This window comes from Rhamphochromis longiceps, linkage group LG16 (assembly GCF_057381845.1).
Source record: "Rhamphochromis longiceps isolate RC_006_pf linkage group LG16, R_longiceps_female_GT1.1, whole genome shotgun sequence".
Lineage (NCBI taxonomy): Eukaryota > Metazoa > Chordata > Actinopteri > Cichliformes > Cichlidae > Rhamphochromis > Rhamphochromis longiceps.
Window position 1 is genome coordinate 25738829 of NC_140572.1, and position 23207 is coordinate 25762035.

The 23207-nt window shown below is 38.7% G+C and overlaps 2 protein-coding genes across 3 annotated transcripts; both read left to right on the top strand.

Annotated features, from left to right (window-relative positions):
- The first annotated feature begins 10890 nt into the window (after window positions 1–10890).
- On the top strand, window positions 10891–13298 carry LOC146651240 (tumor necrosis factor receptor superfamily member 5-like). The gene is made up of 7 exons (XM_085384507.1): window positions 10891–11014; window positions 11370–11463; window positions 11628–11753; window positions 12290–12445; window positions 12738–12825; window positions 12932–13116; window positions 13210–13298. Exons 1-7 carry the CDS (start codon window positions 10973–10975, stop codon window positions 13296–13298), a joined length of 780 nt encoding a protein of 259 aa, XP_085240633.1. The 5' UTR covers window positions 10891–10972.
- A 1880-nt stretch (window positions 13299–15178) lies between these two features.
- LOC146651241 (tumor necrosis factor receptor superfamily member 5-like) lies at window positions 15179–20493 on the top strand. 2 transcript variants are annotated; one of them, XM_085384908.1, is made up of 9 exons: window positions 15179–15318; window positions 16743–16808; window positions 17363–17500; window positions 17862–17955; window positions 18141–18266; window positions 18929–19084; window positions 19337–19424; window positions 19531–19715; window positions 19911–20493. In XM_085384908.1, the coding sequence occupies exons 3-9, from the start codon at window positions 17459–17461 to the stop codon at window positions 19919–19921; spliced, it is 702 nt and encodes a 233-aa protein (XP_085241034.1). In that variant the 5' UTR covers window positions 15179–15318; window positions 16743–16808; window positions 17363–17458; the 3' UTR covers window positions 19922–20493. The 2 variants fall into 2 exon arrangements, with proteins under 2 accessions (XP_085241034.1, XP_085241033.1); XM_085384907.1 differs by lacking the exon at window positions 19911–20493 and having other exon boundaries at window positions 19531–19738.
- The last annotated feature ends 2714 nt before the right edge of the window (window positions 20494–23207 follow it).

Consider the following 23207-nt stretch of genomic DNA (forward strand, 5'->3'; position numbering starts at 1 on the left):
AATCATCTTCCACATGTAGGTCTGTATTGCTCATGAGTCAAAATAGGACACCAACCTACCTTGTGATGAGGTGGTTGCCCAGTGAATGCCATTCACATTCAGTGACCTATTGCAACCAGTTGTGGAAACCAGAGGTTAAGCGTGCAACACCCTCAAACTCTGTGCACAGTTGTCCACCAGGCTAAATGTGGGTGATTGCACAGGTTTCCTGGTGGACACTTGTGGCAACTTGTCTCCAAACAATTGCAGTTCAGCTCGGACCAACTGCATTTGCAATTATCTGACTATTTGTAGAGGAATTTCTTAGTTTCAGATCTGTGAGATTCTGGCAGGGCTCTGAATATAAGTAGTTAATGTGATTTTCTTTGTAGACAACAACAGATTTGTAATTTTACTTTTTTGTTGTTTTGAGTGTGATTTTTTCCTTTACTAGATAGTACAGTGAAGCAAGGAGCGAGAGTAGAGGAAGACGTGCAGCAAAGGACCTCAGGATAGCCTTGCAGGACATGGTCACTTGCTCGATCTGTAAATTAAACCAACACCACATTTTATGATTTCCACTGATTTGTCACAGTTAGTTGCTGTATTATCACAAAGAGTATGCATGTAATTACCAACCTTTGCACACTGACTCTGTCTTCTTGCCATTTCATCACTTTTATTTCACTGTCTGGTTGCTCCAAAGATGCAACTGTCTGTGAGCAGCCACAGACCTGGTCCTCATCTTTGAAGCAAGCTTTTCAAAGGCTCCTACACTGGTTTCCCTACTGTGACTGCAGATTGAATTTAGATTTTATTTAACCAAAGAAAATATTTTGAATGTTTAGATCTGCATCCAAATCTTAAAGTACTCAAATTCAGATATGGAGTAGTTCAAAAGGAATTGGTACATCACTCCATGGTGTCCTTTTCTTCCATACATCACACTAAGATCACATTTAACCAATTTAGAAAAGCAAAAGTTTTGATCTATAGTCTGTTTAGGAACAACACATAGACTGAGACTTCATAACATGCCACGCAGCAGCTTAGTCAGTGTTTTAAGAATATCATATGTATTCTGCGTGATCTGCAACAGTCATAAAAGTGAGGGAATCACATTTCTAAATCTCATATGCAGGTCTAACCTACTTATGTCATAAACCGTCATGTTTGTAACACTACAGAGAGATGCTAGTGTTGAATTTAGACTTCTTCGTCCATGTTGTGTGATCAGAGAGAATATTACAGTAATATTACAGTAGGTGTGATGTGCACATCGCTATGTGGCCTGATGTAAATCACAGGCAAGATGTAGTGCAGTAAACAAGTTGCCTAAAACCATTTGTAAACATTTTTTCAGGGTTTTCCCCCCCACTACATCAAAGAAGGCTTGATGGATTTTGGGGCTTTTTTTTTTAAGAAAACAAAAACAGCTTTTTTTCTTAGTAATGTCTTTGATGGGCATTTCGTCTGTCACTTTCAATGTGATTTTTGTTGATTGCAGGAAGGCTATTTTTTGCAGCATAGTTTGCCAGGATGCATAAAATGGGGGCATGTGGCTGAACAATAGAAGAAATCTCTTTTAAAGGAAGTCACCAGCTAGTTTGTTTAATTGCTTCAGCCAGTGTCTGTATTCACAGAAACGCGTTTCTGCTACAAAGCAGTGGTGTCACTTACAGTCCATTAGGCCCACATTCAGGCTCACATTCGGCTCACAAAGCCGGTAATTTCCTCCGTCTCCTGGCTCTCGGATTCTGATGTGCTCTTTGATATTTCTTTCCAGGTCTTGTTTCATGTCCATGAAAGATCAGTTTTTATCTCAGGGGGCAATGCTAAATCATGTTGTAGGAGGGGAGAAACACTGTTAAAAACATCTTCATAGCAGGGGGTGATGGAGGTTGGGAAGGAAAGACACAAGACCACGAGATACTACACAGTGAAGACGCTGTGCTTTATTGCACAATTTCTGATTTGGATGAAAACAACAATTTTTTAAAAATGGATGCTAATTTTATCCATTAGAAGCAAAACCCGAAAGCAGATCATAGTGTGAAGCATTTCTCAGGAGCTCTGCCTCTGGTGCCTTTCAGCATTTTCCAACATGATTTTCCAACACATTAAATCACGCCATTAGCTTTAAAGCGCATCAAATCGAAAAGATATTTAAATGATGCTGGTGCTTAATGTCAAGCACTCTGTTCTTGCAAGTCTTTGCAGGGAATCAGTGCCATAATTTAAACCTGCCATATCAATATATATCCCTGTTTGCTTTGATATTTGCATCTTCACAAACTCAACTTTCTGCTTCCTCTTTAGCCTTTCGTATTTTATCAATTAACCTCTACTGTGCTGGATCTGCTGTTTCACCATCCCCTCCTCGTAATTAAATACAGGAGTACAGTATATGCAGAGAATCAGGTAGCGTCGTGATTTTCTGCTGAATTATTTAAGCCGTGAAGCGCTGATATCAATGGGTGGGAGCGGCTGTATAGAAACCACTTGCAAGGAGCTGGGAGGTTGCACAGAGTTCACCGTGATTCTGCTCGTCTCCGTTCTCTTCACACCTTGTCTCTTTGAATTCACAGATGCGCAGACCTAGCTTTGATATGACACAAGGGGAAAAAAACAACCAGATGCATAGGATTTTAAAAAAATATTCTTTAGATATAAAATGGTGCTGCATATTTAAATTCATTTCATATATTTGCTTCGGGGTCATCTCACTTACTTTTAATGGATTGTTTTCAGTATAAATATCTCTGCTCTTAAGTGCATCTCCTTAAACATGCAAAACACTTGCGAGGTTGCTTCAAGCCCCTTTTCCATTATGGTTCTCGGGTTTCAATAGTCCCTGTATACCCTGCACACTGCTTTCCCAGTACACATAATTGCATTTTGCTATTTGTATGCTACAAATGAGTCCAAACTGAAACTAAGGCTGAACTGCTGAAATCGTGAAAAACTCAATTATGCTGCATCTATCAGATTTTCAATCCAATTTGAAAGCCCCCAGTACTTGTGCTATTTGAGGAGACTTGAAGGTGCGAAATATCAGCAGGACTGCCGTTCTTCTGGTTGGTGATGATGTTCATTTCCAGAACACTGACCCAGAACTATTTTTGCAGACTGTAGGTGTTTAAAAACATATTCTGGTGCACTTGCAAAGGTTCGGCGTCCTATGAACCTTTTGAAACTGAATAAATTGCATACAGCTAATGTGCTATTCATGCGAGTTGTCTGAAGTCTGAATCACTCGGGAAGAAAGCCCTGCATTCACTGCAACTTCTTCTGATCCTGAAAATGAAAAGAAGCATTTTGAATAGCTGGGTTTTTCTTTTTGTCAGGTGAGATGAAATGATGGGTATTATTGGGAAGCCCTAGAAGCAGCAGCGGTCAGCAACAAATTGCAGGAGAGCAGCTTTCACAGTTCTAGACACATTCTTCTTGTTTTTCAATGCAATGATACGCTTTACACCTGTCCTCCGTCGGCTTATTCGTGTTCAGATTTAGAGGCTGGTGGAGGCTGATAAGGCATTTGCTGAGAGATTTTCAGAAAAAAAAACTCAGACATATAGTCAATTTATAGTTATAGTTCAGAGCACACTTGCACACAAAGGAAGAAACTCCAAACAGGAAACCAAGAGCTGAGAGTCACACCGAGGATAGTTACTGTGAAATGTCAGAAATACTACTCCACGGCCATGCACTTTAACTATGTTAAAAAACACACACACATAAAAAGATTATTGCTTTATCTTCAATCTTCCATTATGTTTAAATAGACTTTTACAAGAGTGGAACCAATTGAAAAGATGAAAGCCGTTCTGTACTTTACTTGTCAGAAATCATCATCTTGCAATAGGAAAGATTAGCAGTGACATGCGTTCCCCTCTCGGCGGCTAATGGGCAGACTGCTTCTGACGACTTGTAGAGCCTTTTACTGAACATCCAGTGTGATGTTTTTACCAAAGTGGCAATATATGATTTATGGGCAGAGATTTGAACCTTCAGCATTGACGTGTGTGACGCAATCAGCGCTGTCGGCTGTAACACGTGTTGTGATCACGCTACACAGTTTCTGAACTCACTAGTGCTGATGACTCAGGATGTAATCCCTTCCACAGAACAACTGCTTTCTCCTTATAGAATCTCACTAGACTTTAAGAGTTAAATGACATATCCATAGCTTTAATATAGTAGACTTTGCAGTCTCTGAATGGCATTGCTGGGATTTTTAAAATATTAAAGGCATAATTTATTCAAGCTCAACACTTAACCACGGGAAGTTTGATAACTTGAAGCTTAAATGAAGTTAAAAAGCACATATACAGCACACATAATATCCACACCAAAAACCACTGTTGTCTTTTAAGTTAAAAGAAAAGTCATTTTAATCATGTCCTTCAATTAAAGTGTTTCCGAGGTTTTAACTTTCTGAAAATGATTTGATGGTCAAGGAGGACATTTAAAAGAAGTCTTTGGAAATGCAGCTAACAGGGAGAGGTACACAGGTAAGATGGAAATTTACACTCACCAGACATTAGGTGCACCTTGCTGGTACTGGGATGAAGCCCTTTCGTTTTCATAACTGTCTTAATTCTTTGTGGCATACAGCCACATGGCCTATATTGACAGATTTGTCTGGTGCTCTTGGTCAGCAACAATACTCTGGTAGGCTGTGCTAAGGAGTCCAAAGTGTGCCAAGAAAACATCTCCTACACCATTACACCACCTGTCTAAACAGCTGATACAAGGCAGGATGGATTCATGCTTTTATGTTGTTTTATGACAAATTCTGACCGTACCAACAGAATGTTGCAGCAGAAATCAAAACTCATCGGACCAGGTAACGTTTTTAAAATCTTCTATGCTTTGATTCTAAAAAGTGGTTGTTTGATTTACCGTTTCCTTCCTATCAGCTTGAAACAATCTGGCCATTCTCCTCGACCTCTGGCATTAACACGGCATTTTCACTCAGAGAACTGCTGCTCACTGGATATTTTCTCTTTTTTTGAAGCATTCCCTGTAAACCCTGGAGATGGTTGCGTGGAAATATTCCAATAGATCAGCAGTTTCTGAAATACTCAGAGCAGCCAACATCAGCCATGTCATTAAATCACCTTTGTTTGAACTTTGTTTGAACAGGCCGTCTTGCCTATGTCTACATATCTACATGTATTTTAACTGTAGGATATATACTCTGTCCATGCTGATAAATCCCACAAATGGTGTCATTGTGTTTAGCTTCAAGGATGATCGTGCGCTGTTACATCCTCAGAAAACCATGAAACCATGAAAATACGTGAATATATCTGCATGCCATAGCATTGGTCATATTGCTGATGTTAGCAGGGTGGTGATGGGAAGGCTACAACCGCACCCTCCTAATCTGTGAGTCAACCAGCAGGACCAGGTCTCCAAGGTCACGACCAATGAGATTGTGAGCAATATTTCACATTATTACTTTATTTAGTATTTCAAAATACCACACCAGTGGATGGATCACAAAGCCTGATTATGTCATGAACTGAAAATGCAAAATATCTTTTTTTTTCTGAAAAAAAGTAAAGCCATCCTGACTGGTATTTATTGGTATCAATTAAGTAAACATAAAATTTAGTGAAAAACAGTGCAGTGTTCATAGGTACACAATATGTTTAATTTGGCTGTTTCTTAGTCTGTGTTTAGTCTCTAATGCCTGTTTCCCTTCTCATAATGTTCAGCTGTTCTTCTATAAACATTCATCTAGATGCAGCAGTGGTTTAAAAAAAAAAAGTTGCCCAGGAGAAAGACTCTCAGATTGCCTCCCTCTCTCTTAATCGCTCACTTGCTCACTCAGCATCCCTTTGGAAATGCACCCCCACCCTCATACACACACAGCTGCTTTAAAAACAGCAGCAGCACTTCTGCACGGTGGGTCAATGCTAGTATCCCTGCACTTCTCTAATTGAGTCCCTGATGAGAGATTTCCTGAGCTTGCTGTCTCTGAACGTCGATAGCCGTCCACTGAAGCATCCCCGCTTGTAGTCACAGTGTCAGTCTACAGCGTGCGACCTGATTAAAAGACATTTCCAAAACTAGGACGCATCATGCCTCTAAATGTCTGGTCTCAAAGTGCAGTATTCCAAGTTTTCCCATTTTTAACAGTGCTGCTTGGTGACGGATGAACTGGGAAAGATGAGAGCCTTCTCAGAAAATTTCAGTGAGCCTTTTTCATGCCATGTCAAGATCTTCTTTTAGTTTTGTTCTTACACAAAGGAGTTAGCCTTTTTAGCCACAATAGATATCCAAGACCTTCCAATTTGAGTAGCATCACCCAAGGTCATGTATATGATGAAGGAACCAATTTGGATCGTATAACAATCTGTATAATATCTTATAAAGTGTTCTTATATAAAATATTCTTACATAAAGACATGCATTTAGTAGGGTTAAGTTAACTGGTAATTCTAAACTGCACATAGGTGTGAACTTGAGTGCGAATGGTGTCCTGTCTCTATGTGTTAGCCCTGTGACAGGCTGGTGATCTGTTCAAGGTGTAGCTATGGTAGCTGGGCTCCAGTCCGATGGATAATGTCAGTAACAAGCTCTTTTTCCATATCAGCTCCAGCCTCTCAGTATGGAGTTGTAACTGATTAATCTTAATGGTGGGAGTCCTTGGTCAAGCGCAGTGCGGTTATACACTCCAGGGTCTGTAAGTGTCTCTCATAACATTTTTGCCATAGCACATCTACACTTGCATTTACACACTTAAGTTAAATGAAGCATAGAGTTTCAATCATCAGGACCCACTGAGTGACCTCCTCACAGCAACTACAGAGAAGACATGTTCCTGCCCTTCATTCATTATATTATGAATAAAATCAGGGAAGCATGAAAAGGCAGGCAGGTCATCTGTAATAATCTACCCACAGTGTATGACAGGAGAAATGTCCTTCAAGAGATAATGAACGATTTATGTCTCGTAACAATGAGACCTAAACGCAGCAGAAGCTCCGGTGCCAGATTCAAGACTTACAGTTTGAGCCTTCAGTGAGCATTTTAACAAATATTCAATTTTGGTGGGAGTGAAACAAATACTCTTTAATATATCAAGAAATCTCTGTACGTGTCTGTGTGTGTTACACCCATCTTTAGAAGGGGTCTATTGCTGCAGTGTCAGCTGTTAAGGTCATTGTTATCAGAAGTGGTCTCACGTCTTGGTTTGGGGGTTTAATGCATGTTGTAAAGCATTACATGGCTGTCTGAAAAGATAGTCATGCTAAAAAAGTGCATCCAAAGTTGGGTACATCCAAAATCTTAGCATTGAGCTAATAAGTAGCCCAGTGCAGTTTTGTAGAATACAAGTGCGGGACACTATACCACAAGGTCACTGGACAGTAAGCAGTGCAGGTAAGATTTAAGTGTTTTGAATTGAGTTACTACTAAAACAGCAACATAAATATTTGGTTTAAATATCTAAACCATTTATGCACCGAAGGGTTGGATCGGTGTCACGTACCAATTCATTTATCTTTGTGGTCTTCAGCGTCTGATTATTCACTGAGCATTCATCCCTGTATGCTGACTCATCTCCTCCTGTGATGAACGCAACAACAGTCAACAAATTTAATTATGGTGTTGGATGGGTGGACTAGTATGCAGCTGTAAGCACAGACGGAGTGGAGGACTGGAATCAGCACACAGTCTTGAGCTGTACCAGCGTTTAGTGTAATGGAGGAAGAGAGGTGAGGGGCCTATTTTGACTCTCTGTGGGCGGTCAGTGAGGAAGTCTTTGATCCAGGTGCAGATGAAGATGAGGAGGCCAAAGTCTCATAGCAAGCTGATTAGGATATCAGGCGTGGTATTGAATGCAGAGCTAAGGTCTCATAGCTACCTATAGTAGTAGTAAAGTTTGTGAGAGTGCACGCATATGGTTGAATGTGTGCGTGTGTCCCCAGCACATGTGTGCCAAGTTGCAGCGTATGTTTTTTCAAGCTTCTATTAAGTTTTTTATTTACTGAGGATTTAAAAATTTAGGGATGCTAGTTTGGTCACAGCAGCAGCTCAGGTGCCGAGCTGTGCCTCTGTGTGAATTTAAATGTTTGACTCTGGAAGTATTTAGAATTTATTTATTTTAATTCTGTAATTTTTGATCACATGGAGTGGCCAAAAGCATGGTGCCACTTAGACGATGAGGTCTGTGCCTGGAGGATATTTACTTGTTGTGAGTTTAAACTTTAAAGACTGGAGTTTAAATTGCCGTTAAGGAGCGTTAATGTGGACTATTTGTGGAATTGTATTGTTTGGATCAGCCGTTTATTGTCAGCTTTGGTTTGGTCTTTTTGTCTGGAATGTTTTTCTTGGGCTATGAAGACAGGTTGGTGCAAACATTTTCATTAATGGTGTGCTAAGAGTGCAGCACTGGGATCAGCACTTTCCAAAGACCTGAAGGCTCAACCTGATGGCTGGATAGCTGCCTTAGCAAATAATTTGCTGTCCAGTGGGAAACGTTTCCCACATCTTACTGCTGATGGCGTCGAGGTCTAATGCCTGGTAGACCCTGCTACATGAACCCACTTGAGGGGTGAGGGGGATGGGGATGGAGACGCAACTCACCAAACCAGCACAAAGAGTGCTGCTACTGCTAGGCAACCCCATTACCATCCCCAGTTTATTGCATTTCTGTAACCATCCAGCTGAGGTCACAGCTGTTTAAGGGACTTGTTATTATATAAAAGACAGCTGAAATCAGTGAGTCTGTTGCTTCTGTGTTTTAGACACACACTATTAGAGACACAAATGCACTTTGCTCACTGTAAAAGGTTTGCTGTCTGTACCTAAAATCTGTATGACTCCTACAATGAGCAACTATTGTTCTCTGTATGTGCTGAAGAGAGAAAGAGAGGATTTTTGCATTCAGGAGACATTTGAGAGGTAACTTTGTGGCTGTGTTGTGTCAAACAGCATATTGCAGCCAAAAAGTGTTTGCATACACTGTCTTGCTACAAAAAGTTAATGAACAGTAAGTTCATTGTGTATTGTGCTGCGTTTAAACTGAGCACAAAGTGAAACCGAAAGAAAAGATAATGGAATTTCCCCAGAATCTTGCCAGCTCTTTTGTCTTCTCAGAAGACCTCAGCGTTTCTTCATCTACACTGAAAGTTTTCATCTCTTAAAGAGTCCCAAAACTGGTACGGGAAAGGTGCCAGGTTGGATTTAAAGCTCTGTGTTCTGTGTTTACTCTGTTGCCCTAAAGAGCTCTAAAGAGACTTTAGTCAGGTTTTAAGTCGTCCACTCCGAATCATAACTCAAGACACTCACATAACTCAACAGCCACCTGTGGCCTAAGTAACACAGATAATCTAAAACAGAGAGAAAGCTCACAGAGAAACTGTGCTGTGATAGGCAGTACCTTCACTTCCATAGTTCACACGGACTTCCCCTTCATGCTCTGTAACATTTTTTCTTTACCTTCACTTTCACAGAGAAGCTGCTTTTCGTTTTAATCGTTTAATTTTCACGAACAGCAAAGATTTACTGCGATGGAAACCTAAAGACTTCATCTTATACCGCTGAGGGTAAGACTCTTGAATCAGTTCTGCATGATGTTTGTTTATAGGATCTGATACAGAAGGTGTTCGCAGCATCGATGCAGTTATTAAATTGTTGCTAATGCAGCTGCAGACATTAGTGAAGAAAAGAGTTTTTTAGAGAAGTAAATGAAGCAGTGGTTTGTAACAAGAAACAATACTTACTTGTATCTAAATCCAGCCAGTTACTCAAAAACTTTGAAGTTACAATCGTTACAGTTGACTAAAGGAAAGTTAGACAAAGGCTGAAGCAGCTTCAAAGCAGGCAAGGCCCAAAGCTGCCCTCACGTTTGATCATTTGTCTCCACAAACTTGATATTATTTAACAATCCAGAAAAAATCAGAATAATATATGACAGTTTTTACTGTTTTAATGGTCTTTATTGATAATTCAGTGAAATAATTGTCACACATTTTTCATTGGAGTGGTACTGTGTGAAATTCTTTGGTGATTAGGACTTAGGCTGATATGTAGGCACGGCAGCCATCTATAATTTCTATATGAACTCTGCATAATATACAAAACAAACACTAGGGCCATGTTCCAGAGGGCACGTTTAACAAACTCTAACTTTAAATTCTGAACTGATTATAAATTAACTACATTTTGACTTCCTCAAGAAAAAGTTCCTTTTAAATGTTGTTATATCTTTACAATAGCATGGAGCTTGTGAGGGAAATACATATTTTCAAGCCTTGATCTACATTTAAAAAATGTTAACATTTTATTTTATTTCCTCGTGTGCTCTAACGTTTGTGCCACATCTGCCCTAAATTAACACTAATGATAATTATTTTAATTTTCTCTCATGGTTACTACATCAGTATGTACAACCTCTTTAAGCAAAAGTCACATTTTAATGCTGAAATCCACATATTGTTGTTTTCCATGAATTTTAAAGTATACTGTTTTACGTTAGAATCCAAATTATAGTTGTTTACTTGCAGAATAGCTGGTTTTAGTGGTTGGATAATATTTATGAATAATATCAGTGAAGTAAAGCGTGTCAGCTCAAATGTGGGTGTAAAATCGTGAATTTAGTTTGTTATTTGTTTGATAATAAAGAATATAAGTTTTAGTTTTAGTTTTTTTTGACAGATCTCTAAAATATCTCTGTTCTAATATATTTGTTAAGCACTGTAAGCAAACCACCAGGTTATTCCTTTAAATACTTTTTTCTTTCATTATAAAAAAAACAATTTAAAAAAACAATCAAACAAAAAACAAAAAGCAAGTCAATTTTTTACCCTGAATCATAAACATTTAACTTTTTATCCACATGAACCAGGTTTCCTGCTGCTCACTTACATTTTTTTTTCAGATGTTCTCCTGCTGTTTTAGATCATACAGCTCATCTCCTTACAAATCTCAGTGAGACGGTCTTCAGTTCAGGAAAGTCTTCATTCTGCCATATAAAATGACTTCAGGAGGAAATTCTTTGACAGCTGCAGTGTTGCTGGTAAAATATTTATCATACAAACTTACAAGAAGCTTTTTAAAGAAAAATTAAAACTATTGTTTTTCCTTCTATACTATTTTGTAACCCCGTCAACATTTTCTGACTCACATCTGCATCACTGTGTGAATTACATGCTAGAATTTCCTCCTGTACTGTCTATTTTTCATTTAAATTGATGCTGTCATCACTATCTTCCTTCTTCACTCATCAGCTCTCATTTTCAGGTTGTTGCACATTTCATTTCATATCTTTCTTCCTTTCCACCTCCTGCTGCTCTCTGTTAGTCGAGCCATTCTCAGTTTGAAGCCTAGTTCTACTTTTAAATGTATTCTTTGTTCTTCTTCTTTGTTTTCAGATAATCATGATGAAAGTCTTCAGTGTCCTCACTCAATCATGTCCTTCAACAATGTATCAAGCACAAGGCCTGTGCTGTTCAAAGTGTCCTGCAGGTAAGAGCCAGCTGAATGTTAGAGGCTGATTTCCCTCCTGCTCTTTACTGTCTCTCTATATGTGAAAGTTCAACTTCATACCTTTATAACTCTAAATGTTTCACAGTTTAGATGAGTAACAGCGAGATGTATTGAAAATAGTCTGCTTTTTTCTATTATAACAGGAAATCGAGTCAAGACAGATTGCACAGAGACTGCACACACTTCCTGTGTGGCCTGCGAGGGTGGAACCCACATGGATAAGCCCAGCGGACTCAAACAATGCACTCACTGCACAATCTGTGACCTAAGTAGGTTTTTATTCATATTTCTTATTTATGAAACTAGTGAAGCTGTTACTGCCGTATAAGTATTAAAGGTGTTAGATAGACAGACAGACAGAACATTTTATTTTATTTCCTCGTGCTCTTTAGGTTCCTCCGGGAAATTCAGTAAAGATTGTTATAAGGGTCCTATTGCTTTGATTTGACATTCTTACCCTCTACGATATGATGTTGCCTACAGATAATATACCGTACTTTAGATTTACATCAAAGTAAAAGGAAGCATCAATTTCATTGATGTTTTCTATAAATATTTTTTTCTGAATTAAAATGTTCAATTGTTCAATCTGACAATTATTACAAACTTTTAATATATCAGTAATTTTAAAATAATTGATTAAATGTTGATCACTGTTATAGTGTCTAATTTTAAGCAGGAAAAACACCATAAGTCACTTTTGATGAATGACATCATAATATCACCACAGCAGTGACCTCTCTGCCTCGTTCTTTCCCAATCCCTAGCATCCTGTCTAACATGCGTCCTCTCTACGTGCTCACAGATTTAAATGTGAAGAAAAAGAGGGCATGCACAACAACATCAGATACAATTTGTGAACCACGGGATGGATTCTACTGTGTTGACTATGACGGTGTTCACTGTGTGGAAGCACAAGAACACAAACCCTGTAACCCAGGAGAATACATCAGCCAAGCAGGTTGTATTCTTGTGCTTACGTGTAAATAAACTGGATGGAATAATATTTCTGTTGCATACTTGCAGTGGTTTCTCAATATGGTGTTATTACTTTGTAGTAAAGCTGCTCTCCATCACTCCACCACATGAATGAACTCAGAAAGATCAAATTTAGAAACTGAAACAAGGAAATGTTTTTAGATGTATTTTAAACTGGTTGTCATTAGACACATATAATTACTCTGATGTCACAGTCACTCACTGATCCTTCATGATGTACATGCTGAAAATGGTGCATATTCGTGTTGATGCAGGAACAGCCTTCAGAGACACTGAGTGCTCTGTGTGCAGCTATGGGACATTTTCAGATGGAACTTTAAAGTTTTGCCGGCCACACAGACCGTAAGTGAAGCTTCACAGCAGATACAGACACGTCTGATTTCCTCCAGCACCAGTGATTGTGGCACATCTGTACATTTTCCTGTAAAGTGTCTCTCTGTCCTTCCAGATGTGAGTCACTAAACCTTAAGCTGATAAGACCAGGAAATGCTACAACTGATGCTCAGTGTGAAGAACAAGATGAGAATGTGGTTCTTTCTTGGATCATCACTGGCTGCCTGTTACTGATTTTATTAATTGTGATACTTATAGCTTTGTGTCTCTGTAGAAAGGAGATTGGATGTCTAAAACGAGGTGAGAGTAACAGAACAATGAAAATCTTATCATGATCTATATAGAAAATAATATTTTTACACTAATTTTTAAATTGTTTTTCTTTTTGCAAAGGCGAAAAAATAATTGTACACCTAATCAACTTGAGGAAGGTATGTTTGAATATCACAGGAGTGTGGACTGTAACGGATGGCAACACCTGATTTATCAAAGTAATTATGTCTTCGTTTTTTTGTTTTTTACTAAGAATGAAGAAAAAGAAACAGAAATAGAACTGAAAATACTGAATGAGAAACCAGGTAAGATGGCCATGAGTTATCCACTCAAACCTGCACTGCCTGATGTCTCTGCAAACGTACAAGAGGTTTGCTATTTAACTGAATATCTTTCTCTCCTCAGTATGAAACTATATGAAGATTAACAGAAGAGACCCCACCTGCTTGATCCACCTAGTCGCAGTTTTTTCCTCCAGTAGTCAACCACCAGCTCTTTTTGTCTTGCTGACATTAAGGAGGTGATTTTTACCCGACCACTCCACAAAGTTCCCCGACAGCTCCCTAGACTCCGACTCCTGCTCACCCTTAACCCGTCCATTCACTATAGTGACATCAGAGAACTTCTGCAGGTGGCATGATTCACTGTTGCACTGAAAATCTGAGGTGTACAAAGTGAACATGAATGGAGACTGGACCGTCCCTGTGGTGCCCAAGTATTACTAACCACCACATCACACATTGTGCCTAACATCAATAGAAACTGAGGCCTCTCTGATAATGGATGGCGCAATGTAGAGGAATAAAAGTACTGTATAAAGCAGCAGTAAATGGAAAAGGCTGCATTTATACATGTCAGCTAGGAAAGCTTCTAGTCCTCTTCAGTCTGTTCAGTGGTGTGAAAGCAGAAAGTAAAAACATACTCAAGTATCATACCAAAAACATACCAAAGAAAGGCAAATAAATGATATTTTATTAGGTCAAAGTATATTTCAGTGTGGATGATAGAAAATGGATAGGTTTTTTCCAGATAACAGCTAAAATCAGATGAAGGTGATATAGTGCATTAGTAACAGGAGCTTCATCCCATACATTTGAATTCATGTGCACTGTTTCGGTGTGATGCTGCTGTGACTGAGCTTTTTGAGTGACAGCAAAAGATCATACCACAATCTAAAGAAGCTGAAGAAAAGACTTTTTTAATATTTTATTTATGTAATTCTGTGCAATAAAAGTTCATTTTTATATTATACAGTTTATTTCCTCTTATTTTGGAGCACAAAGCTGATTCATGTCATTCACAATACAGCTAAAGTCACATCAGTTTAAGGAACTTGTTATTACATTAAAAAAGCAACTGACATCAGTGTGTGTAATGTTTCTGTACGTCATGGAGTTACATTTAGGCACACAAGCTTTCCATTATGGGCTGATCACTGTTCAGAAATGAATAGCAAGGTTTATTAGTAGTAAGGTAATAGTAAGGTGTATTCTGCCATTAGAGATGTTTACACTGAGCAAAACAAAGTGAAACTGAAAGACAAGAGTTCAGAATTACGCAACCCGACAGACTTCTGTTTTTCTTCATCTATACTAAATGTTTTCATTTCTAAGAGTACCAATATATATGAGAAAAGCATCTGTTTGCTCTGTGAAGAGATTTTAAAGAGTTAAAGCTCATTTAAAGTTCATTAAGACTCTCAGAATTAGTCTGCTCCAGCTCATCATAGTGTATGACAGCCACTTTTACCTCACAGAGGTCATATAAAAATGAAAGTACAGTAGGAAAATATGGAGGTCTACGAGTCCCATAATGAATTAAATAAACATATCCTTAAACATTCAATCAAATGTGGCGTTAATCAATTACAATTGGACCCAAAATTTTCAATTGCCCATAGATGTGAATGTGAGTGTGAATAATTGTTTGGGTCATGAAACAAGCAGCTTGCCCAAGGTGTACCTTGCCTCTGGCACTATTACCCACCGACCGCTCCCAACTCGACACTCCTCCATAAGAAACCGGCCATATAATGTCATGACGGACTGCGCGTTTGTTCTCTTCTGCATGTTCTGCGCACTTTCGCTTTCTCCCTGAAGCTTAGCCGTTGTTTTTGAAAGCTTAATTTTCAAGAAACGGCAGATGTTTACTTTCCAGTGCGTCTTGAACTATTCAGCCTACGGTGCGCTGTGACGGAGACTCTCCGAACTTCGTCTTATACCGCTGACGGTAAGTTCCTTAGATCACTTCTACAGAATGTTTGGTTACAGGCTGTTAAACGAAGCAGCTATTCGGCTGTTTGTAATGCGGCTGCGGACCATAGTGGAGAAAGCAGGTCCGTAGAAAGTGAACGGTGAATAAAACAGTAACCAAAGTCCTGTTCAAGCAATGCTTTGTAACAAGAAACAATACAGACTTTTATCTAAACCAAACTGATCTCTGCAAAAACTTTGTCGGATATAATTATTAGATTTAATAGTTTGGTATTGATGACCAAGGGGAAGTTAATTGCACTGTGTCTTCGTGGATCTAGAGAAAGTATATGATGGGTGCCAAGAGAAGAGAAGTATGTGTACTGAGAGTAGGGAGAAAGTGGAAGCGAGCCTGGAGAGGTGGGGGTATTCTCTGGAGACAGAATATGTGCGAGAATGACAGGTGAGGAAGGTGGGAAAGTGAGCATAGAGATAGTGAAGGTAGATGAGTTTAATTACCTGGAGTCAAATATCCATAGCAATGTACAGTGCACAAGAAAAGTGATGAAGTCGGTGCAGGCAGGTTGGAGATGAGTGTTAGGGGGATTTGTGACAGAAAGATAATAGCAAATGATTCAGATTCACCTAACTTCATTCGTCCCATGGATGCTGTTGAGAGTGAGAGTGATAAGAAGGTATACAAAATGGTAGTGAGACCCGCTATAATGTATGGTTTGGAGATGGTGGTACTGACAAAATGACAGGAGACTGAGCTGGAGAGTTGAAGATGTTAATATTGTTATTAGGAGGGAGGAAAGAGTACATCAGAGGGTCCGCTTTGAAAGACAAAGTTAGAGAGGCAGAGCTGAGGATATTTGCAAAGGAGAGAAACTAGATGTACTGAACAAAGGATGTCGAATATAAAGCTGCCAGGGAGGAGGAGAAGAGGCAGACCTCAGAGAAGATTCATGGATGTAGCAGGAGGACTGGCAAGGGACTGGAAAGGGAGCAGCTGAAAGAGGGCGGCGACTTTAATATGCTAGCTGTAATAAAGTCAAGATCATTCCTTTGAACAATTTTCCATAAAACTGTAGTTCTTCAGTGGTCTCTGCATATTATATGAGTCAAACAACAGGGCCCTGTTCTGAAATGATGAAATCTGAGATGACTAACTCTGAGTTTTGACTTCCTTAAGAGTTGATTAAAATTAGTTCAATTAAGTGAGCTGATTCAAGCACATCTGTATGTAATGAGTGAAAGCTTTCCGTCATCAGGCAAATAAAGAGCTGAGCCCTCACTTTAATCTCATGGACCAAGAAAGTTGAATGCTTATGGTAAATGCTTTCATGCAGAGGAACTTGCTGACAACCTGACAGCTGCCTATCAGTGTTGGAAAGATGTATCCTATAGATTTTGTAGTGAATCCACAATATACGGTCGTCACTGTCTCTGTTCTTACAGGCTGTACACCTTAAACAAGCTGCAGGTGCAACAGCAAGTGAAGACTTTGTCAAAGAACATCTGCAGGTAGGTTCCTGCCGTAAACCCGCTTCCTGTAATACGGACCAGGGAACCAGAAACAACAATTTTATTTTATGTCCTCTTGTTCTTTATGCTACAACTTTACTTTATGCTCACTCACCCCAATATGTTGTTCCTTTAAATATTTTTTTTCTTTAACCTCCTAGGACCTGGCATCCACATATGTGAACATCACATTTTGGGTTGTCTAGGCCACAATACTAAATGTTGCTCTACAAGGGCCTGATATCCACTGATATCCACTGATATCCACTGACATTTGTTTTTAAAATTAAAAACAAATGTCCTCATATGTGCATATGAGGCCCTTGTAGGGCAAAACCAGGTAAAAAGATAATTCTTTGTTTTTACATCCATCGGGTCCCATTCAGCCCAAATAGCAAAGAGAAATTAAAAATGCATGCCATGAAAGAGATCAGGTCTTAGGAGGTTAATTATGATAAACAAACAACAAGATACTACTTTGTAACCTGTACCGTAAGGTTTTAATATCCACATGAACCAGGTTTCCTGCTGCTCACTTACATATTTTTTTTCAGATGTTCTCCTGCTGTTTTAGATCATACAGCTCATCTCCTTGCAAATCTCAGTGAGACGGTCTTCAGTTCAGGAAAGTCTTCATTCTGCTGTATAAAATGACTTCAGGAGGAAATTCTTTGACAGCTGCAGTGTTGCTGGTAAAATATTTTTCATACAAACTTACAAAAAGCTTCTTTTTTTTTAATGTAACTAATTCATACTTAATATTTTTCCTTGTCTGCAACTATTTAACCCACTCAGTATTTTCTGAATCACTTCTGCATGTGTTTAATTCACCTTGTGAATTACATGATGTAATTTCCCATACTGTCTACTTTTCCTTTAAATTGATATCATAATCCTCACTATCTTCCTTCTTCACTCATCGGCTCTCATTTTCAGGTTGTTGTGCATTTCATTTCATATCTTTCTTCTTTTCCACCTCCTGCTCCTCTCTGTTAGTTCTCAGTTTGAAGCGTGCTTCTACTTTTAAATGTATTCCTTTTTCTTTGTTTTCAGTTAATCATGATGAAAGTCTTCAGTGTCCTCACTCTCTCGTGTTCTTCAACAATGTATCAAGCACAAGACCTATGCTGTCAAAAGTGTCCTGCAGGTAAGATCCAGCTGAATGTTAGAGGCTGATTTTACTTTGGTTATTAAACATGGAGTCCTGCTCTTTACTGTCTCTCTGTATGTAAAAGTTCAACTTCATACCTTTATAACTCTAAAGATTTCACAGTTTATATGAGTAAAAACAATATGCATTGAAAATAGTCTGCCGTTCTTTTATTATAACAGGAAATCGAGTCAAGACAGATTGCACAGAGACTGCACACACTTCCTGTGTGGCCTGCGAGGGTGGAACCCACATGGATAAGCCCAGTGGACTCAAACAATGCACTCACTGCACAATCTGTGACCTAAGTAGGTTTTTATTTATGAAACTAGGGAAGTTGTTACTGCATGTTCTGCTGTTAATGTGATGTAAGAATTAATACAGTTAAAGATGGTTTGACATTGATTTACAACATGTATGACTGCATGTAAATGAATGTGACAAACTGGCGACATGTTTAACACACTAACTGATTAAGTAATTATGCCTCAAGATATTCCACATGAACTCATGATCAGCTCTCACACTCTGCGATATGATGTTGCCTCCACTTAACCTTTAGATTTCCACCTAAATAAAATGAAGCATCATTTCATTAACGTTTTCTATAAATGTATTATTTTAATTAATATGTCAAATCATTCAATCTGTCAATTATTACAAAATTTTAGTAAATCAATCAAAATAATCTTAAGTAACTTTTGATGAATGACATCATAATGTCACTACAGCAGTGACCCCTCTGGCTCATTCTTCACCAATCCCTAGCATCCTCTTCTCTCACACCATCTCTCCATCTCTTTCTTCACCACATCCATGAATCTTGTCTATGCTCTTCTTTTCCTCCTCCTACCTGAAACCTCCATCTTCAACATCCTATGTCCAGTGTATATTCCCTATCCCTCCCTGCACGTGTAGAAACCATCGCGGCCTTGTCTCTCTAAGATGTGTCCTCTCTACATGCTCACAGGTTTTGGTCTGAAGGAGAACAGGACATGCACATCAACATTAGATACAGTTTGTAAACCAGAGGATGGATTCTACTGTGTTGACGTCGCAGCTGGTAGCTGCATGGCAGCACACAAACACAGGCAATGTCAACCAGGAGAATACATCAGCCAAACAGGTTGGTTTCTTATGCTTGTAGTGTAAATAACCTGGATGAAATAATCTGTTTGTTACTTGCAGTGGTTTCTGAATGAGGTGTTATTAACTTTATAGTAAAGTTTAGAAGGATCATATTTGTATTTTTAAATTTTTTTAAATCAGAATCAAAGGTGGAGTCACCTGGCACGTGTAATTACTCCGATGTCACAGTCACTCACTGATCCTACGTGATGTACATGCTGAAAATGGTGTAAACATCATGTTTGTGCAGGAACAGCCTTCAGAGACACTGAGTGCTCTGACTGCAGCAATGGGACATTTTCAGATGGGACTTTAAAGTTTTGCCGGCCACACAGACCGTAAGTGAAGCTTTACAGCAGATACAGACACGTCTGATTTGTTCCAGCAGCAGTGATTGTGGCACATCTGTACATTTTCCTGTAAAGTGTCTCTCTGTCCTTCCAGATGTGAATCCCTAAACCTTAAGCTGATAAGACCAGGAAATGCTACAACTGATGCTCAGTGTGAAGAACAAGATCAGGATAATGTGGTCCCAATCATCATTGGCTGCTTGTTGACGATTTTAGTTATTGGCATAGTTATAGTTATAGTTATTTATGTCAAAAGAAAGACTCTGTGTCCAAAAAGAGGTGAGAATAACAGAGAACAATGAGAATGGTATACTCACTGATAATATATATAATATATATTATCAGTGAGATAATATATATAATATATATATTATATATATAATATATATATATTATATATATATTATATAATATATATATATAATATAATAATATATAATATAATATTTTACACTAATTTCTTTCCGCCTGCAGACGTGCTGTAACTCCAGTTGGATGCTGAGACATCGTGTTTGCAGTGAACAGAAAACTACAAACTTCCCTGATTCACTGCTGTCCGAATTATTACCTGGAAACTGGACGTTATCTGAAGACAAAAGAATAGAAGATTCATAATCTTTACTGCATCATGATGAACAAATGGATGCTATCACAGGAAGAGTTTAGAGTATCTTCTAAACCTTTCCAGTGTTTTTCTAAAGAATTTCTTTTTTAAAAAAAAGAATTTTATTTTAAAAGTTTTGAACTTTAAAAAGTATAATGATGATGCTAACTTATAATTCAATTGAAATTGTATGTCACAATAATTTATGTAGTATATTATTAATATATACTATAATAATATGGTATAGTAAAGTATATAAGGTCTCAAAGTCCCGGCGGGTCTTTCTGCATCAGAAAATTTTTATTTTATTTTTTGGATTTTTTTATGTGGTTTTTAATGGACTGTTGGATAAGTACACATGTTTTTTTTATGGAGATTTTCATCCCAGATGTGTAACCTCAGTTTCAACAAAGTCGGGACACTGTGTAAAATGTGCATTTGACAATAAAGAATGCAGTGATTTTCACATCTTATAAACCCAAATTGTATTCACAGTAAAATGCAGAACATATATCAAGTACTTAAACTAAGGTGTTTATCATTTAATGAAAAATACTAGCTCATTTTGAATTTTATACCATCACATCTCCAAAAAGTTGGGAAGGGGGGAAACAAAAGGCTGACAAGCTGAGTAGCTAGAATCCGATATCAGACAAGAATGGGACAATATTCCTCTCCCAAAGGTCCAACAGCTGGTCTCCTCAGTTCCCAAATCTTTATGGACTGTTGTTTAAAGAAGATCAGCTGAGAGTTCTTGATTATATTAGAAGATCTCTGCTCATACTGAGAAACTGAGACTGCAGGCTCATGTGTTGAGACTTGTCAATCACGGGGTAGCCACTCCTCTTAAGAATACCATATGTTTGTCTCTACAGTATCCAACATGGTTGACCACAAATATGAAATATTTAATGCAATGAAACCATGATCCAATTTTAAAACTGATTACTGAGGTTATAGTATAACTGAGCAGTAAGGTCATTTTCCCAAAGGTTTCTGTACAATTTGATTTCATTGTGCAACCAAAGTATCCCCCTGCTGGCCATTGTAAGGAATGCATATTTAAGACACTGCATTAGGCTTGACTTTTAAGAGACACTGAGCCCACTCAGTCGTTTTTATCCACTTAAATGGTGTGTGCATGGCTGATTTTACCTCTGGTGGGCCACGTTTTCATGGTATAAAGTTACGGTCCAAATAGTCCTGCAGACTCCAGTGTTTGTCTTGTCATCTCACAGATTATGTGACCTTATACAGCAAATAGTCAAAGGAGCTTGCAAAGAAAAGCGTCTGGACTTCTTTAAGTTGCTTGAAGACGTTTCACCTCTCATCCGAGAAGCTTCTTCAGTTCTGCAAATAGGAAAACTTTGTCTTTATCCACTGACTGTGACATACTTTTGCTGATGCTAGCACACCTGCAAATTATTATTAAAACTGGAAAATAATAATGAAAATATCTGCTCGTCTGCCACTTTATTGGCCTGATCATTTCAGTCACATGACAGCGACTCAGTTCATTTAGACATGGTGAAGACGACCTGCTGAAGTTCAAACTGAGCATCATTTAAATGCCACTGTCATGAATCGCTGTGCGGCAGGCAGGAGAAGGACCCAGGATGCAGACTCACAGACACGGGGATAAACTTAAAGAACACAGCTTTAATGCTGGCACGGCAGAATACAGGAAATACAGAACTAACTGGGAAAAAGTAAACTAACATTCGCAGGAAGGCACAGGAAGATCCACACAACATGAGGGACGACGTCACGCCGAACAGAGGGAGACGCAGACAGAAATACACAGAGGGTTAACGAGGAAAGTGGGAACACACGGGGAACACAGGTGACACTGATAATCATAACGAGACAGGGCGGGGTGAACTGAACATGACATGTACGGGCGTGAGAGTCACAAAGTAAACAGGAAGTGCACAGAGGTTCAGACAGGAGGAGAGAGAGCACGGGGAAAAACACAGACATAACGGGCTGGGGAAACATGAAACAACCACAAAGGGAGACGAGGGCTCATAAATACATAGAGGGCACACAGGGGGAAGAGAGAGCACGGGGAGAACTTAGACATAATGGGCAGGGGAAACATTGAATAAAACATAAGGAGAGACGAGGGCTCACAGATACACAGAGGGGCACACAGGGGGTAAAAGCCATGAAGGGAAAACACTTAGGGAACAACACAACAGGGCAACTCAGAAAACATGGCCTAAGCAAGGAACAAAATACAAACATACAAGGAAACTAAGAACACTGGGCCAACATGGCCCAGGACCATGACAGCCACAGTCTACCCGAGTATTGTTGCTTACCATCCTTATCTTACACCATCGTACTTGCTGTTGTTGTCCATGTCACAAAGCTCAGATCATCTCAAAATGTCATCTTGAACATGGAAAACAAGTTCAGTGTAACTCAAATGGCATGTGGAGTCACCAGAGTTCAGTCAAATTGAGCATCTTTGGTATGTGGTTGAACAGGACATTCACATCACGCATGTGCAGCTGTGTGATGTAAAATGCCCTTTGTTGTAATGCCACAAAGGATTAAAGCAATTCTGAAGGCAAAAGGGGGTCAAACCGGTACTAGGTACTGTGTACTTAATAAAATGTCCCGTGAGAGCTTAAATTTAACGAAAAAATTAAACTGCTTTGTTTTGACCACTGGTGGCGCTGTGGAGCAAAGGTTTGATGAGCGGGTCCACGTTCATGTGAAGGGCATGTCACTGTGGCCTTTTTTTCCAATACTTTAATTAAATTTATGCACATATTACAATCTCTCGTTGGGAGACAACATTAGTGCAACAACATCTTGAATAGGTTGAATAAGAAACCAAACGAAATAGGAAAAAAACAAAAAAAAACAAAAAACAAAAAGCACATATATACATATACATAAATATATGAAGGCCATTTTTATGACATAAAACAGTTTCCTTTCTGCGATCACTTTAACATACATGTGGCTTACTTAGTACACCAAAAACACAATCATTAAAAGGATAGAGATTGAGTCCCATTGTCGCATATCAAAGCAGCCTCTTTACATGAATCCCTCAGTAATTCTAAAGATGACAAAAAAGATTTTAATTCAATTTTCAATACAGTTATGGAAGGTCTTTTACTTTGCCATTTGCATTTGTGTATGTGGTATTT

What these genes read in the sequence shown, in the direction of transcription:
- LOC146651241 (XM_085384907.1), top strand. Translation starts at nt 17,459, where the DNA reads ATGACTTCAGGAGGAAATTCTTTGACAGCTGCAGTGTTGCTG. An exon ending in TGACAGCTGCAGTGTTGCTG is followed by an intron (nt 17,501 to 17,861) that starts GTAAAATATTTT and finishes CTTTGTTTTCAG; the next exon opens with TTAATCATGATGAAAGTCTT. An exon ending in TTTTGCCGGCCACACAGACC is followed by an intron (nt 19,425 to 19,530) that starts GTAAGTGAAGCT and finishes CTGTCCTTCCAG; the next exon opens with ATGTGAATCCCTAAACCTTA.
- LOC146651240 (XM_085384507.1), top strand. Translation starts at nt 10,973, where the DNA reads ATGACTTCAGGAGGAAATTCTTTGACAGCTGCAGTGTTGCTG. An exon ending in TGACAGCTGCAGTGTTGCTG is followed by an intron (nt 11,015 to 11,369) that starts GTAAAATATTTA and finishes CTTTGTTTTCAG; the next exon opens with ATAATCATGATGAAAGTCTT. An exon ending in GATTGGATGTCTAAAACGAG is followed by an intron (nt 13,117 to 13,209) that starts GTGAGAGTAACA and finishes CTTTTTGCAAAG; the next exon opens with GCGAAAAAATAATTGTACAC.